The sequence below is a fragment of the Aedes albopictus genome, chromosome 2, assembly GCF_035046485.1.
Source record: "Aedes albopictus strain Foshan chromosome 2, AalbF5, whole genome shotgun sequence".
NCBI lineage: Eukaryota > Metazoa > Arthropoda > Insecta > Diptera > Culicidae > Aedes > Aedes albopictus.
The window spans coordinates 281,161,067-281,179,513 of NC_085137.1; the positions used below are offsets into that span (position 1 = coordinate 281,161,067).

At 38.3% G+C, this 18,447-nt stretch overlaps 1 protein-coding gene across 6 annotated transcripts in view; it reads right to left on the minus strand.

The window, feature by feature from the left end:
- The window catches only part of LOC109415021 (uncharacterized), a 74,836-nt gene that overhangs the window by 6,559 nt on the left and 49,830 nt on the right, over positions 1-18,447 (minus strand). For all 6 annotated transcript variants that reach the window (XM_062851909.1, XM_029873119.2, XM_029873117.2 and 3 more), the window contains 8 exons: positions 17,291-17,559; positions 16,978-17,221; positions 16,664-16,851; positions 16,392-16,593; positions 16,073-16,323; positions 10,101-10,294; positions 9,910-10,043; positions 5,830-5,964 (listed from right to left, as the gene is read on the minus strand). In XM_062851909.1, the coding sequence (XP_062707893.1) occupies positions 5,830-5,964; positions 9,910-10,043; positions 10,101-10,294; positions 16,073-16,323; positions 16,392-16,593; positions 16,664-16,851; positions 16,978-17,221; positions 17,291-17,559 (1,617 nt within the window). The remainder of the gene's footprint in view (positions 1-5,829; positions 5,965-9,909; positions 10,044-10,100; positions 10,295-16,072; positions 16,324-16,391; positions 16,594-16,663; positions 16,852-16,977; positions 17,222-17,290; positions 17,560-18,447) is intronic.

Genomic DNA, 18,447 nt, shown 5'->3' on the forward strand with positions numbered 1-18,447 from the left:
CCGATGAACATTGAGTTCACTAAGCCTGAAAATTTTTGACAGCACAGCGGGGTCGACTCTCAACAACTTCTACTCAGAGATGCATTACCAAAATCGCTGATATTTTTTTTTCTATGATTTCTTACATGAATTTCCATTTAAAGTGATGCATATGCATATACTTAATGCACAAGCTCATATTTTTGCAACTTCATCGTGAAAACTAGTTACAATAAATTAAACAAATATTTAGCTGGGTAGAAGTTGTTGAGAGTCGACCCCGCTGTGGTGTCAAAATTCGCTGCCCGAGTGAACTTCCAGCGGGCGGTGCACTCGTCTATTGCAATCGACAATAAACGTATTACAAATATTTATTTTTACTATCGAGAATTTGATGGCATATGTAAATTTAGAAAGAAGATAATATTTAATTAATTCTGCTTTCAAAAGCGTATGCACATGAAGAAACTTTTGTCACGTAGTTTGTCACTGCTTTTCTCGAAAAAACTTTCATTGCTGCTGCTTGATTCACTTCTGCCGATTTGGTTTGCGCTGTTGTTGCGATTGCGTTGTTATTTTTTTCAAAATTTGTGAAAAAAAGTTTGAATATAATTAGCAAACTTAAACAAAACAACTTGCACCACAATAAAGTCACGCAAAAAGTTTGAACATCTAGCTTTGTGGCAAGTGTTGGTAGCAGTTGTAAACAAAACAAACAGCTTTGCCGAATCGACATATGTAACTTCCGCTCATCTCTATGTAGAGGATTACTAGTACCACGGAAGTCCTTAAATGTTTGAACCTGCAGAATACCCAACACCCACTGTGATATGCCACTGCCAAGAGTTCCGCTATACACCACCAAGCGTCGCAGAAGGACATGTTGAGGCGGCTATTGTGGGTGATGGAAAGGAGGCCATGATGGGGAGAAATATGATGGGTGGATTACAGAACGGTCGAAGGTCGTTCACGATCCAACCACCATTTCTAATCTAGCAATTACCTTGCAACAGTTGTGAAAGCAAGACGCGAGCTAGCAAACAAAACCGTAAAAGCCAATTTACAAAGCCAGTAAATTTAAGACTCTGGTTTTTTAGAATGATAAAATCTGCTGATCAGATACCCAAGAGGTGGTTCCTTGGGTTATGTAGGTTTCGACCTACTAAAAACTCATTTTCCCTCTTCTTTACCTTCACGCTACGCCCATTAGGCATGACTTCGAGAAGGGGGGGCATAAATGAGTACTCTCTTTTGGTTAGCGTTCCACCAGCTACCGTCTTAAGTTGTCATCTCTTCCCTGGAAGCTTGGGTCCTGGCTAGTACTAGACTACTCGGACTAAAGATCCTGGATGGGGAGGGGGAGGGTGGCAACTCGACTTGCTCTTGGTCAGCCTGGCATATTCTCCGTAGTTCAAAGGTGCCATCCATAAATTACGTAACGCTCTAGGGGGAGGGGGGAGTATGGCCAAGCGTTTCGGCCCATACAAAAAAATAGGGTTTTCGTACAAAAAAGCGTTACGGAGGGGAGGGGGGTCGAAAAATGTCGATTTTAGCATTACGTAATAAATAAATGCTGCCAAATACGATTTGGGAGACTGTGGAAGTAACGAAATCCCGCTTGTTCGCCCCGAACACATCCTTTCAACAATGTTATCCGGAATGATATCTCTACCGCATATCTCCTGCATACTCGACTTTTGTTCCACGAAGCGTGGACATTCAAAGAGCACATGCTCCGCGGTCTCGTCACAGTCTGCGCATTCTGGACATGCGGGAGAGTCTGTAATTGTGAAATTGTGTCAGGTGAAAGTTCACCTCACCTGTACGTTCATTTAGAGACGCTCGGTCGGTGTGAGCCTGTGGATCCATCTACCCTTGCTGGAGGAATCCCATTCCCTCTACCACTTCAAAATAAACGGTGTTCTGGCGATCCGCCTCGCGCCTATTATGCCGCGTCACTCGAAGCACACTTTGTCCTCTGCCACCACTAGTGCTATGGGCATCATGCCCGCTAGCACTCATACATACATTTATTTGTTCAACGTCACATTTAAGACAGGACATAATCAACAACAGTACACCACCATACTCGGTTTGTGGCTGCCGCTCTCCATCCTCGGTCGCGCCCAATGCTCGCCAGGTCATGCTCCACCTGGTCCGCCCATCGTGCTCTCTGCGCTCCACGCCTTCTTGTTCCGACCGGATCAGTTGCAAACACCAGCTTTGCAGGGTTGTTGTTCGGCATTCTTGCAACATGCCCTGCCCATCGTATCCTTCCGGCTTTGGCCACCTTCTGGATGCTGGGTTCGCCGTAAAGTGCAGCGAGCTCGTGATTCATCCTTCTCCGCCACACACCGTTCTCCTGCACACCGCCGAAGATCGTCCTTAGCACGCGTCGCTCGAAGACTCCGAGTGCTTGCAGGTCCTCCTCGAGCATGGTCCATGTCTCGTGCTCGTAGAGGACCACCGGTCTTATTAGCGGTTTGTGCATGGTGCATTCTTTTCGACCGCAGTTTCTTCTGGAGCCCGTAGTAGGCCCGACTTCCGCTGATGATGCGCCTCCGAATTTCATAGCTCACGTTGTTGTCAACCGTCAGTAAGGATCCGAGGTAGACGAATTCCACCAACAACTTGAAAGTATCCCTATCGTAACACTACCCGCATAAACGATAACCATAAGATTTGCTTAACCGCCTATTCGGGATACAGTTCGAACAGTATGCGGTATTGTTGAACCGTCTACATTACGGTGCGTGTATTGTGTTGGATTATTAGGGTACTACCCAGACGGATCCGGTCGTGTTCGGTACCACCTACCAGCATGTACTTTGTTTTTGAGGCATTCACCACCAGTCCGACCTTTGTTGATGGCTGCTTTCACTGTACTCCAGCAGTCCTCTATAGGGGCCTCATCGAGCTCGCCCTCGTCTGGCAACGCGGCCTCGAGATTCTGCGCGTATGCTGAGGCGACATCCGGTTGTTTCAGTCGCTCTAGGTTGTACCGTGGTTGTCGCCGGTACCGTACATTGTTGATGATGGAGAGTTTTGGGCGCAGTTTGACCATCACCAGGTAGTGTTCGGAGTCGATGTTGGCGCCACGATAGGTCCTGACGTCGATAATGTCGGAGAAGTGCCGTCCGTCAATCAGAACGTGGTCGATTTGAGATTCCGTCTGCTGTGGTGATCTCCAGGTGTAACGATAAGGGAGGCTGTGTTGGAAAAAAAGTGCTACGTATGGCCATATTTTTGGAGGCGGCGAAATCAATGAGTCGTAGGTCGTTTTCGTTCGTTTGCTGGTGGGCGCTGAACTTACCAATCGTCGGTCTGAATTCCTCCTCCTGGCCTACCTGAGCGTTTAAATCTCCTATGGTGATCTTGACGTCGTGGCTTGGGCAGCGATCATACTCTACCTAGCACACATAACGTGTCGTTTGAGACCATGTGATATGCGCTGAGCACCCTAAGGCACATCAGCCTGCAATCCCACAAATGGACACAGAGAACAGACGTCCAAGCTCATGAAGTGAAGTTGTGTAAAGAATTGTAAAGGTAGTTTTGAAGTAAATGGCAATGTGTGGAGCGGACCTGGTGTGATGGTTAAAGCACGTGACTATTACGCCAAGGACCTGGGAGAGAATATGTGGGTTTACTAGAAATAATCATACAATCGTCTTGTTATTTGAGCAAATACAGCTCAGTCTCTGAGTAGGGAAATTCAAAGGTGCGCTAGTGAAATATTTCTCAATTGGGTTGTTTAGTGAATTAAATATTGCCATTTTCTTTAGCCTAATCGAAAGAGCTCATTTTTCTGAGTATAACGTGATTTTATTGCGTTCCAATTCCTTCGTTTTGATGGTTAAACAAACAAAACAGTTTTAATTTCGTGGATAGAATGATAGTTCAATCGATAAAGTGACAGTTCGCCACGAACAAAAAATTTTCCCCATACAAAATTTAAATGCATTTTAAAAATAGTTCCCGGGCACCAAAAATGATGAAATTTTGGATTTCGAATATTTTTGGATGGAGATTCCGATTATGCAATAATCTGAATACCCCTGAAGAATCCAATAGGGTCCTAAAATTAAAGACGAAATTTCGCTTATATTGAATAATACGATCAAGCATGGTATTCTAATCGGAATTGTACTTTACTCGAACTTGAAAAACAAAGGAATAATAAGAAAATTCGAAACAAGAAAAATGGTAAATAGTTCTACTTTGACATTTGAGGTCAACCTTGTGTGACTGAGCTCGACATTTTTCGCACTGGGATTTCAAAAATGTTCCTATCTGACATACACGGTGAAAAAAAATCACTCAAAGTATGTGTTATAAGCTAGGGACGAGACAAAAGGCTAAAAAAATAAAAATTATATATTTTTAACTACGGTTAATAAAAACGTCAAAAAATGAGTAAATATGTACTCTTGAACCATATGTTGTGGTTTAAAACAAGAATCCCGATAGGACTTTAGGAGCCTAGTGAATAAAGTATTGCTATTTTCTATAGCCTAATCGAAAGAGCTCATTTTTCTGAATATAACGTGATTGATGAGAGAAACCTTTGTTTTGATTATTAAAATCACAAAACCGTTTCAATTTTTGTGGATAGAATGACAGTTCAATCGATAAAATGACAGTTCGACCCGAACAAAAAAAATTCCCCATTCAAACATTAACATAATTTTAAAAATAGTTCCCGGACTCCATATTATGAAATTTTGTATTTCGACTAATTTTTGGGCGGAGAATCTGATTATGAAATAATTTGGATACCACTAAAGCACCCAATTTAGCACCATCATAGTGTTAGAAAGAGTTTTAAGGTGGGAAAGTCACCGTCGATGTCACTACAGCGCTTGTTTTTTTCTTTACACAAGATTTCCAAGCAATTTTGTTCGAGCATGTTCGTCTATTTTCTGTGATGTGGGCATTGGCGTAGCTAGCTTGTTTTTCTTACTCACTCTCCTAAACAGACGCGAGAAAGAGCGGGATACGAGAGGGGGCCTGTGCACCCACTTACACCCTTCTTTTTCTCGTGTTTTTTTAGGAAAATGATCGAGAAAAAAGAAAAAGCTAGCTACGCCAATGGATGTGGATACTCTCGAGTCGCTTCATCTTTCGGTTGCCACTAGCACCTTCGACCATGCAAAGGCGCCATACCGTGGTATGGAGACCGCTACTGTCGCGAGCAGCTTACGCTTACTTGAGACTATTGCCGGGCTATTTGACATTATTATTGGCAATGCCATTATCGCCATGCTTGCCCTTTTGCAGGCATATTCCACGTGGCTTCCGAATTTCAGCTTACCGTTGATAATGACCCCCAATTGCTTCAGTGAGTGCTTAGAGTTGATCGTGCATCTGTCTGTTGTGACCATTGCCTGTTGTTCGGGCTTGCGGTTGTTTACCATCACCACCCCCTCCGTTTTGTTTGAATTTGTTTAGTTCTGAACCTAGACTATTTTAAGTTTACATTGATAGGATCTTTTTTGTAATGCTGCATTTTTGAACTTTGTATTGTCCGTGCAGTTGAATCCCGGAATTTTCGACTAGCGAAGTTGGATTTTTCTCCAAATCCGTGCGTCGAACCTAACTTCGGAAGTAGTGCGCTGTATAGCGGACCAGGTTTACTATACAGCGCACCACTTCCGAAGTTAGGTCCGACGCATGGATTTGGAGAAAAATCCAACTTCGCTAGTCGAAAACTCCGATTTTCAACTAAATTGAGAATAATTTAAAGAACTAATGGCACAATTAAACCCTTTGGCTTTCAACAAATGACTTATAAGGCGTAGTTAAAATCAAGGATGACTACATGTTTCTTAATTAGATTTTTTTACGTACCCTTTCGTCATTCCTATTGCGTATGAATCATCTATGTATGTATCGCCAACTTTTTGGAATGAACATCCTTGATCGGTTGCACGGTAATAATCTAGTATTGGCGAATCTGCCATTAACAAGTCGATGGTTCCGTTTCTGAAAGAAGTATGAAAATTTGGAAATATAATAAACATGTTTATTGTTTTAATTTCCAAAAGGTAAATGGAAGCTCTTATTATAACATCGTGACATTAAACTGTCCCAAAAAAATCGATGTTCGAAAAGTCAAGGTGCTCAACCCTTAAATGAAAGATATACATATTTGAAGCATTTTTGTAGAACATTTCGATTTTCTAAAAAATCATTTAGAGGTTCCGCTAGGGCGATTTTTGAAAAATGGCCTTTTTCATGAAAAGTCTCAAAAAAAAATCATTTTTTCATAATATTTTTTCAACTTCTGAATTTTTTAAATATTTTTGTATTTTTCTATGGACCTCTAGGCATTCTTGAAGGGGATAAGTTTTTAAAATATTCTATTAATATTGACGGCAGAATCGTTTTTATGTTGATAAAAGGACTATTTTTTGAGAATTTTTCATATAAATTTGAAAAAAAATACATGCACGATTTTTTATTTTCAATTTTGAAAAATTTATCTGGTAATTTATACTATTTGTATGCGTCATTTCTCTAAAAAACGATTTAAAATATCTTGTCTAGAAGCTGAGGTATTAGGATTTTAGTAAATGGACAATATTTCAAATTTTTGCAAAATTTTGTATATTTGGAATATTGTATGGTTTTTGTGACACTCCAATGTTCGTATATTAAAAGAAATTTAAAAAACAGCTTTCCTTGTTGTATGGTCAAGCTAGTTTAAACATGGATCTTTTATTCTGGGCTGGTTGGCAGTAGATTCATGAAGAGCTTTTATCTGAATAACTACAAATATGACGGGTATCGTGGTAACTGGTAGCAACGCATTTAGTTCGAGATTACGTCGTGGAATGGACTACCAGCTTAAGGCACACCCACAGCTGATCAGCAGGAGTAAATCCATTTTATTTTGTATGATGAAAAGCATCTAAACCTGAATTACTTGAAATAGAAAGCTTTTACTGAAAAAATATTTGGTAGGCTTAATAGTAGTCACCATTGTGCACAACCACTATCAAATATTTTTTCGACTAATGTGTCCCACTTCGATAAATACGCCTTTAGATGCTATTCGTCATACAATATTTTTGCGATTTACTTTTAGCGATTTTTCGCGCATAGAAGCCAGCGCCACATTGGTCGATGCGAAGAGTAGGAAAACAGCCGATGTAGTTAATTCATTCCCGACTACTGCAACCATTTTTTTTCTGAAACAGGAACGACCATTCCACGCAGAGATTATGTATTATTATTATTATTTTTATTATTAATTTTATTAAACACACTTTAGAGATTACATAACAAAGATAAAAAATCAATAAAAACCATAGGTAAGTTATGATTTTTACTGAAGACTTTAACTTGAAATATAATAGACAAAATTAAGCTTTTGTGGAAATACGCGAATTTCTTATTCTCATAAATTGCAGAATCAATATATATTTACTTTTCTTAATATCTGTGTTCTTTCTCAATTGAATATAATTACAAATAATTTGGATAGAATATGCACATATGCATAAAAAATAACAAAAAAAGGTAATTTTAAAATAAAAAAAAGACTTGTAATCATTTTCGAATCACGACATAGCAAATCCAGAACTTTCCACAGTTTTGTAAATTCAGATAAATCAGCGAGCATCAAGGTAAAGGCACACTCGTCAAATTGAACAATTTGGTATGAAACTCAGCAACGGGGGTGCATAGTTACAAACGCCGATTGTCATACAAAACTGCCATTTTTGAGATGGTTTAACTATATTTCTTTTGATGAATTATACTCAAATTTTTAAACGAAACCGACACGATGAAGAATTTTGCGTATAAGAAATACAAAACATTTCTGATCACATGTGTGAGCGTAAGTGCAAAACTGATCGAACAGCAACACACGTGTAAATCAAAAGAATGCCGTTGTCCGATCACTTTGACACATTTTGTTTGCCCTAGCGTGCCTAATCTTGTGATCAGACACGATTTGTATTTCGTGTATGCAAAATTCAGCATATTTGCAATTTCGTGTCAAAATATTATCTCAATTCATAAAACAAATAAACGTTTAGGAATCATAGGATCGCGTATTTCCTCAAAAGCCTATTAGGGTAAGAAATCAAACTTTGAACTAGTCAAATTGTAATCTTAATTTGAACAATTTCGAAATTCATTAAAACGACGTACTTTTTAGGCAAATATTGTCCCGAAAAAGATGTTAAACAGCTTTCCGTAATATAACCTGATAACATGGACTTTAAAAGCATTGAAAAAAGCGTTTTTGTCATGGAAAACAGGCAATTGAAAAATCACTGTGATTTCACCTATTTCCCCCCAGAGAAAGCCCATTTTCGGTGCACTCGTACAGCTCATGCATTGTATTACACGCAATAAGTGAATACGTCAAATGAAAGCTTATTTATCGTAGAATCCACCAACCGAATAATATTCCGCATTATTTGTCATAAAATTATCAAATTTAAGTGATTCTTACTTGGAGAATGTTATCTTAAGTTGAACCATTTGTAATCTAAATTTGAACTAGTAAACGGGGGTGAGCTTCTAGTGTTGGCCTGTAGATTGCGCTAGTGGTTGCTTTGTTTACTCTTGGGGGATGAAAAATTCCAAATTTAGTTTCCAAATTCCTAAAGAATTTCGAACATTCTGAGGTGAGATTCCACTGCCTAATGAAAAATAGGTTAGAGAATTAGCAGATTCATGTGATTTTTAATTGTTTAGCATGGAATTGGCTGTTTTGCGAGTTGCTCGAGCTGCTGCCGCCAGTAGTTCAAATTAAGATTACAATTGGTTCAAATTATGATTACGATGGTTCAAATTAAGATTAAAATCATTGTTGATGAAAAATGGAATATTTCAATGAAATTCGGTGCAAATACAAACTTTTTACCATTTAACAGAAAGCTTATACCCGTGGCTTTCATGTACATACGATTTTGCCGTAGTAAATTATTTCCATGTGGGAGAAAAAATCACTTAAAATTTGCACTGCTTCAGAAAGCCGCAATTTGGTTCAAAGTTTGATTACCTACCCTATTGTCTATTATTTTCTAAGTTTTTTTTTAAATCATTCTTGACTTAACTCAGTTATTTTTTATTGATTTCATCACTATTATGTTATCTCTGCATGGAATGGTTTTTGATACTTTAGAAAAGGGGTGTAATAGTCGAGAATTCCACGACATAATCTCGAAATTGATGCGTTGCTTTTCGTCATTGTTGTAGTTATTATAGTTAGATAAAAGCTCTTCATGAATCTACTGCCAATGACCCCAGAATAAAAGATCCCTGTTCAAACTAGCTTGACCTTCCAATAAGGAAAGCTGGATTTTTGAGGCTTACCTTTTTTTAATATACGTGCATTGGAGTGTCACAAAGACCTTACTAGGTATATTCCAAATATACAAAGTTTTGCAAAAATTTGAAATATTGTCCATTTACTAAAATCCTAATATCTCAGTTTCTAGACAAGATATTTTAAATCTTTTTTATAGAAATGACGCATACTAATAGTACTACCTTTCATGGTTGAAAATAAAAAGTCCCGCAGGTATTTTTTTCTCAAATTTAGATGAAAAATTCTCAAAAAATAGTCCTTTTATCAGTACAAAAGCGGTTCTGCCGTCAATATAAACATAATATTTCAAAAACTTATCCCCTTCAAGAATGCCTAGAGTTCCATACAAAAATATTGAAAAAATTCAGAAGTTGAAAAAATATTACGAAAAAATGATTTTTTCGAGACTTTTCATGAAAAAAGGCCATTTTTCAAAAATCGCCCTAGCGGAACCTCTAAATATTTTTTAGAAAATCGAAATGTTCTACAAAAATGCTTCAAATATGCATATCTTTCATTTAAGGGTTGAGCACCTTGACTTTTCGAACATCGATTTTTTTTTTGGGACCGCCTACGTGACATACAATTTCAGTACTTACTTTAACCTCTCAATACCTTCTTCAATACTTGTAAGTTGGTATTTTTTCATATGTTCCCATAAAATTTTATCGCTCTGTTGTACATAGTATTCTGTAGCGGTAGCAATCGGCGCACCAATACGTTGTTGTAACAGCTGAAATAACAGCAAGATTATTTTTTACTATTCAAATTGAATAAAAAAAGATCTCACCGGTCCACTGTAGCTTCCAGCTTCGTTGTGAAAAAAAAGGCCCGCTATAAGAGCTGCAATGTTGGCAGTGTATGACGCCACAAAAATAACGCTAAAACCACCCCATACGTTGATGAGGAACTTGTTTGGCCATGATTTAGGAGCTTTAAATGCCACCAGATGTCCACATAGTAAGCCCCACATGACCCAAAGCGCTGAAATGAGACCAATTTTCGATAATAGTTAAACTTAAGGATTTATTTGTTTCTTTTGGAACATAACAAACAAAAAAATGGAGAATGAATGTACGTATTCTTTCCTATATTTACCATTATGTATCATATCTGTTTATGTATTTATTAGTATTTACCGTATAGCGTGGGTCCAAATTTCGCTAACTGGTGCATATTTAAAGATCATAATCATAGAACTAATTGCGCAATTGTCGAAATTTTGTTTTAAGTATAATATCAAGTGAAATTTGGACAGTTCAACCATTAATTCTGCAATTACCTATGATCTCTAGAGTTAGGCCTATACAAATCTCGCGCTCAGTATTGTGGATTTACCGGCTACTTGTATTCTACCGGTTACTTACGTGACATGAAACAAATTAAATATTTGCATCGGCCTTATGAATTAGCGAAATTTGGATGCGCGCGGAATAAGTTGTATAGGGTACAAGTGCCATAATTAATCTCATGCTCCCATGTTCATCCTATTCGAAAACAAGCGATTATGGCACCGATTCATTCCGTTCTTTTTGGCTTCGTGCGTGCTCACTCCTAACAAAAAATACAAAACAAACAGCGCTTCAATCCTTTGTTTTTTAAAGGATAAAAACAGGAGCCACATGCTTAATAGGGGAACCAATACCCTAGACACAGACAAACAGACGTAACTCTTCGAAAACTTTTGCCCGGTGTCATTTTCATGAGCACACTGCCAACTGTTGGTAAAACCGCGCGCGACGCTGTCGGCCATGATGGATTTCGATTTGACGTTTTGCTGACACGCACACTACTACACAAATTGCCTGTAATTTTCGTTTGCATCATTCAGCAACGTGTACACTGGCAAACGTCAACGAAGCGATCGAACACTAGCGCCTCTGGTGGAACGATCGCGCAAATCAAATGAAATTTGAATTGATCGTTAAATGCATGTACTAAGCCGTTTTGAAGAGTGTTACGTCTGTTTGTCTGTGCCCTAGATGAATAATTCATAATATTTAAGCCTTGGATCTACATTCAGCGAAAAAAAACTAACGAAATTAAATAAAAATACCATGACAGTACCTAAATGTCTATAGGTATGATTCATTATGTCTATATAAATACTGGCGTTCATTGGACTACACAGCAGAGACTGCACAAGTCTTGAAATTGTCAACATCTTTATTATTCTTCATTTGAAGGATATAAAACACATCCTTCTAAAAATCAGGCAGGCAAACCCACGGAAAATCTGGCACCTTCCGGTTTTTCTTGGATGCCGTTAAGGGGAGTCTGGAAGGAGGACACTCCATGTATCAAGTATACAAAAAAAACGGGATAGTCCGCCTCTATCCCGCAGGGGTCTGAAATGTCCGAAAAATGATGGACGTAAATTTTGAATGTCGCTATTAAGTGGCATTTTATCCCATTGCAAATGGTCTTTTCGCACCAACAAAAACAATTAAAAGCATTAGTTTCGTGAATATGACTGCTGAGCACATCAAAAACTTTAGCCCGATGTCTTTTTATTAGCACACTGCCACCTGTTGGTAGAACCGCGCGAGACACTGCCGGCCACGACGGATTTCAATTTAACGTTTGTCTAACACGCACACTATACACAAATCGCCTGTGTTCCTGTATTTTTTGTTGGCATCATTCAGCAACGTGTACACGGCAAACGTCAAAGCGATCGAACACTAGCGCCTCTGTTGGAAGGATCGAAGAAATCAAATGAAATTTCAATTGATCGTTAAATGCATGCGCCAAGCCGTTTTTAACACGAAAAAAAAATCCGCACATATTAACCGTCCACCCCCGTTGGTATGACCGCATCTAATCTGAACACTTTTTAATTTGACCCTCGCTAATCTGCACATAGTTCAAACTAAAAATGGTTCAAAACAAAAGCTTAGCTTAGCTTAGGCTGACTGCACATATCTATGGTTGCTACTCCGTGATTGACTCGAACCAATGACAGTTGCACAATGAATCAACTGAATAATGGACTACCCGCTTGGCGCACACCCACAGTTGATCAGCAGGAGTAAATACATTTTATTTTGTATGGCGAAAAGCATCTAAACTTGAATTACTTGAAATAGAAAGCTTTTACTGAAAAAATATTTGGTAGGCTTAATAGTAGTAACCATTGTGCACAACCACTACCAAATATTTTTTCGAATAATGTATTCCACTTCGACAAATTTGCATTTAAATGCTATTCGCCATACAATATTTTTGCGATTTACTTTTAGCGATTTTTCGCGCATAGAAGCTAGCGATTGGTCGATGCGGAGAGTAGGAAAACAGCCGATGTAGTTAATTCATTGACTGGGAGTGGTCAACATTCTCCCTGTGCACGCTTCAGAGGCTCTCTTTAACAGTACAATAACGGCGCCGGCCACGTCTTTGCAGTCAGGTTGGAAGAGTGAAGGAATGTTAATAGCAAACTTTGTTATGTGAAAGTTGGCGTTTACCGCACGTCTCCACCAAAGGCTGCAGGAAGGAGTGATTGTTAGTAGGGAAGGTATCGTTGGGTCAGGATTCACTTTGATAAGTAATATGACCTTTTGAGGTTGAAGCATGCCGTGCAGACTGCAGTGATGTTGTTCGCTTCACGCGGAAAGCAAACAACCAACCACCCTCGTCAGGTGGTTATGCAGATGGAAGTGCTATTGTTCACATCACGCGGAAAGCAAACAATCGGCCACCCACGTCAGGTGATCGTTTAATATTTACTATTAAACACGCGACAACATATAAAAACTTAAGCGCTATTGCTCACTCCGCGCGGAAAGCAAACAATCAGCCACATGCGTCAGGTGGACACTCAAGATTTACAACAAAAGACGTGACAAAACATGCAATCTGATGCGCTATTGCTCGCTTCACGTGGAAAGCAAACAATCGACCACCCACGAAAGGTGATCGCTCAATATTTAAAAATCAACTACAAATGGTTCAAAACAAAACAGCAAAAAGGGTTATCATGAGTGTATTTTTTAATGCCGACAGGGTCTCTTGAAGTTCACATTAAAAATTAACCCCGTTTGTTTGCATGAGGTGTCGTTCAAACCAACGGGGGTAGACGGTTATTGGCAAAAAAACATCTAATTTCACTATTACAATCTAAAAGCGTGCACATGAACGTTCTCTACGCAAGGTTGCACATAAAATCTAATAGTCGGATGGAAAAACATGTGCAACGGCATATATATTTCAAATGCGGTATTTGGATTTACATATGTGCGATGCATTTATTTTTCGAGTGTAAGGCCAGTAGTACACAGGGTCAAATATTTGACAAGGAAAGAACTCAAGAAACAACATCAGTTTGACACTAATGAAAATTTGATCGAGTCAAACAAGATGTTTGAGCATTGGTTTCTTTTCGGACAAATATTTGACCCTGGGTACTAGCAGCTTAAAGCTTGATTGCTAAATTCTATGTGTGAGCACATGGAAACTAGATGCGGATTTTTCTTAGTGAAGAGTGTTACGTTTGTTTGTTTGTGGCAGAAGTATCAAGCAAATGTTGATTTGTTGCTGCTATCACTTTGAATGCCTAACATAGGCTATTTATTTTTAAAATTGATGAAAGTTTGAAAAAATGCATCTTATCCCACCTTACCCTACTGCTAATAATGGACTACCCGCTTTGCACGCACCCACAGTTGATCAGCAGGAGTAAATCAATTTAATTTTGTATGGCGAAATGCATCTAAACTTGAATTACTTGAAATACAAAGCTTTTCCCGAAAAAATATTTGGTGGGCTTAATAGTGGTCACCATTGTGCACAACCACTACCAAATATTTTTTCGAATAATGTGTTCCACTTTGAAGAATTTGCCTTTAGATGGTATTCGCCATACAATATTTTTGCGATTTACTTTTAGCGATTTTTCGCGCATAGAAGCTAGCGCCACATTGGTCGATGTGGAGAGTAGGAAAACAGCCGATGTAGTTAATTCATTATGGTTGCCAAATGCTCATGAAAATTAATTGTAATTTCACTGTCATTGTTCCCTTCTCTAGGGCTGGCATAATAAGACACGTCTAAAGCGGGTCCCAGACGACAGAAGTATTGACAATATTTGGATTGTCAATAATTTTCAACAATATTCTCACCGAGACCGACCGGGTCACCCAAACTGAGTCGCACTGCATAAAAATCAAAATATTTTTTATGATGCCGATCGAAACAAATGCTGATGACACAAACAAAACATGCTTCGCTTCCCTTCCCTTCCCTTCCCTTCCCTTCCGCTCCCCTTCGCTCCGCTGTCGGCTACCGTGATCGAACTGAGAGGAGAAATGAGGGGAAATATTGGAACGCGAAATCAAACTTTTCTGATTTCCCTCAATATTTGCATCAATATATTGATGTCGCTTCCACACGGCATCAATATATTGATGTGTTTCTTCAAACCAACAATATATTGATATCGTTTGGGGCCGCTTTAAGCTTCAAACGTTTTGATGAGGTAACAAAAAAGTTATAGCCTAAGCAATTTTTTGAAATGGTTGCCCAAATTTTCTAAAATCTTATTTTATGATATCGACAATATCTGCGCCAATACTCAACCGATTTTAATGAAATTGTTATGGTATTAGCTACAATGGTCAAAAAAATAGCTATTTTGGCGAACGCAATCAAAAGTTATTCAATATTTTCTGTGTGCCAATTTCATCGTGGACACATTTACATGTTTGTTCATTACATTTTTGACTAATTATTCACACACAATACATATTGCATCTTGCTTTGCTTTATAGATTACCGTGCAAATGTTCAATCGTCTAAAATATTTGTTCACACGTCAAACACCAAAGAAAGTAGCAAGTAAACAAACCGATTATTCCATGCACCATCCAAAAAAGTGTAACCGACGCCTACAATTTCTACACTGAAATAAATTTTGTTGTTGTTTCCACCGAATCCATGGTAAAATTAAGAACTATACCAAAAATTTTCAACCGAATGCAAAATTCTGTTAATTGTACTGAAACATTGTCAATATTACCATGCGTGAAGTACCATTGACTAAAAACATTCTTGATGTTACTATTTTGACATTGTATTTTTGACCAAGTTTATCTAAGACGCGCAACATTCAAGACTACACACAACAAAATTTATTTCAGTGTAGCAACAAAACGAACCAATGCACAATTGGAAAAATAGGTATAAAACGCGAAAAAAATTCAATATCTCTGCTCGGAGTGGATGGAATTGAATGAAATGTTGACACAAACTGCGAAAATCTGTACAGTTTCAGATAAGGAGAGTGTCATTCACCGCACAATGCTGGAAATCAGTGTATTGGGCTCATTTTACCCCACTCTGTTCCTTTTTCACCTTTTTTGAAAAATCTTGGTGTTTTTCAAATCCATCCACTCCGAGCAGAGATATTGAATTTATTCGCGTTTTATACCTGTTTTTGTGTGACAAAAAAAAATTGTGCAGGGGGTCGAAAACGGTGCAAAAAAAAGCAATATAATGTAAGATTAAAATGTATTATTAAGTCAAAGCAGAACATGCGATGTATATTTTCATCGACTTTTGAAAATTGTTTGTGATGCGACGATCACCAAGCCAGGGTATATTTCAGGTAGTTTGGAGTGAAGTTTAATGTTAACTATCAGTTTACTTGATATATTTTTTTCTAAAAATACGAAATAAAACCAGCAGTAAATAATTGTAAAGGGTACCTTTTTAAATCATGTGAAATCAAACACATAAAAACTTACATTTAAGTATTGCAACACTTACCAGACGACATACTGAAATTCTTACTCCTCTGTCTTCCCCAAGGATTAAGTCCAAAGGGGCTCAACCACTCGTAGATGGCGACTGCTACTGCGGTAACATTGAGAGAAGTGAATATAGCAATCCACAGCTCCGGAGAAAATGGCAACAGGAACGCTAATAATGGAACATCAGGATTGGTCTGTGGTGCTGCTAACAAAGACACACCACCGTGGAAAAAGGGAATGCTAAAATCAATTACTCGAGCACGCTCTCTGGAACAATAGGTTAATTTTGATTGGGTTAGTTATAATTTCAGTTTATTAGGCCCTAGATATGTTACCGCGAAACACTTAATGGTGCAAATGTAATGTCAGCACTTCCAGTAACTAGATCTCCAATAATTCCATTCCATTGAACTTTTGGCACCTTCAAAGGCAATACAACCTTTAATGGTGGATCTGTTACAAGTTCTGGTGGATTTAAACTCATTTCTAGAATTTGTGAAAGCTTTGAGCCTCGTTTCAAGCTTCTGCCAGATTGAGCTGAAATTACAATAAACTATTAAATTTAAAATCCCTTTGTGTATGCTACAATTTCTATGTTCAAACTTACCATCAAATTTGGATAACTCTACTCTTCTGTTTACGTCCTTCCTCGGCTGTGTTGTCTGGTAACCACTTTTTATTGCGATTTTGCGCCCAAAAAGCCCATCGTGAACAATATACAAATCGAACTCGAAGCCAAGGTCTAATGCAACTTTTTGTAACAAATCCATGGACAGCCCGTAACAGCATCGAACGCTGAAAATCAATAGGAAATTAAATCCTTCCGTTGCACTATTTAGTATTTAATTCGTAATTTAAGTAACCAGTAACTTTATACCAATTTAAAAGCGCTTGGATGAATGTCCTTATTGTTGAGTTTACCTGTATATGTGTCTTCTGGATCTTTCGTCCTCTGGTTCGATTTCTTCTCCAAGATCTTTGCGTCGTTTCTGAATTTCTATTTTATTGAACATCTTTGTGAGATTTTGTCTCCCCGTAATGTACACTTTGTAGCACAAAAGTCCACGTAGGCACTGCTCTCGATCACCAAGCTCCGTTTCCATTACGAAAGGAGGCGCAACAGCAACAACGACTCGAAACACTGAGCGCGCCTTTGACAATAATCCTAATGTGAAAAAAATAATCCATGTAATAATAGTAGAAATGCAATCGCCTTTGGCATAAATTTAGTTACCTGTTACTACTATATCCCCACTGGGCCATACGATAGTATCCAAATGCACATTTCGCCCGGATATAAAACCAACACGACGCCATTTTGTTAAACTAGTATTCACAATACGACTGCTGAACGACTCCTGGCGAGATTCATGCTTCACTGTAGGGCGCTTCGTGACAGGAACTAGATTAAGAACTTCAAAATGTGTTATTAGTGACTTTTCCACCAAGCCACCCATTATCGTCTGACCAGTTAGGCCTCTTGTAGTTCCCTCTTGTAGATATCTGAAAAAAAAGAACCATATAGATAGCAAAACAGACATAAGATGCTCGGTCTTTTTTTCTCTTGGTGAAAATCGATTCTGAAAAACTTGGGAAGTGCGAGCAAGCTTGAGATTCCGTGGACGTCGAAACTAAAAGGTACTTAACATAAGTTAGGTTGATCGCCAGTAATTACTGATTGCTTGAAACTAATAGATATCTTGGATATAAACAGCTCACAGGTGATTTCTCTTTTTGAAAGCACAGAATAACTCCAATGTATCATATACATTGGATTTATAGTGTGCTTGCAAAAAGAGAAATCACCTCTAAGCTAGGAAGTAAGGGAAATGAAGGATTGCCCTCAAGGAAGAGTTCTCTCACCATTAATGTGGTCCTTAGTTGTATATGATCTTCTAAGAAGCTTGAAGGAAAGAGGTTTCGAAGTTGTGGGCTTTGCAGACGATATCGTCATTATAGTAAGAGGCAAATTTGATGAAACTGTTTCGGAGAGAATGCAAAGGGCCCTAAACTACACACGTTTACGGTGTATCAACCCATTATAATGCAGTGGCAACTATATTGCCACCTATCATTTTTCTTTTTTTCAGCTCAACAACAACCTATTTCGAGCTTATTTTATTGTTAACACAAAATTGGGATTACTAACAACGCTTGGTATTTTTTTGGTGCTAAACAAAGCTTTAATTACAATATCACTATGCTTCATTTGCTGTTATTATCAAAAAAATATACCATCAAAACCTGATACTCCATTCTCTTTCTTTATCATTCCTACACCTCTAGACAAATTAAAAAAAAATGGTTAGACGAAATTTCGAGTTACGCCCTTTTAAAGGGCCTAACCCCTGAAAAATCAGAATTTCTATAGAAACCATCACATCACATAAC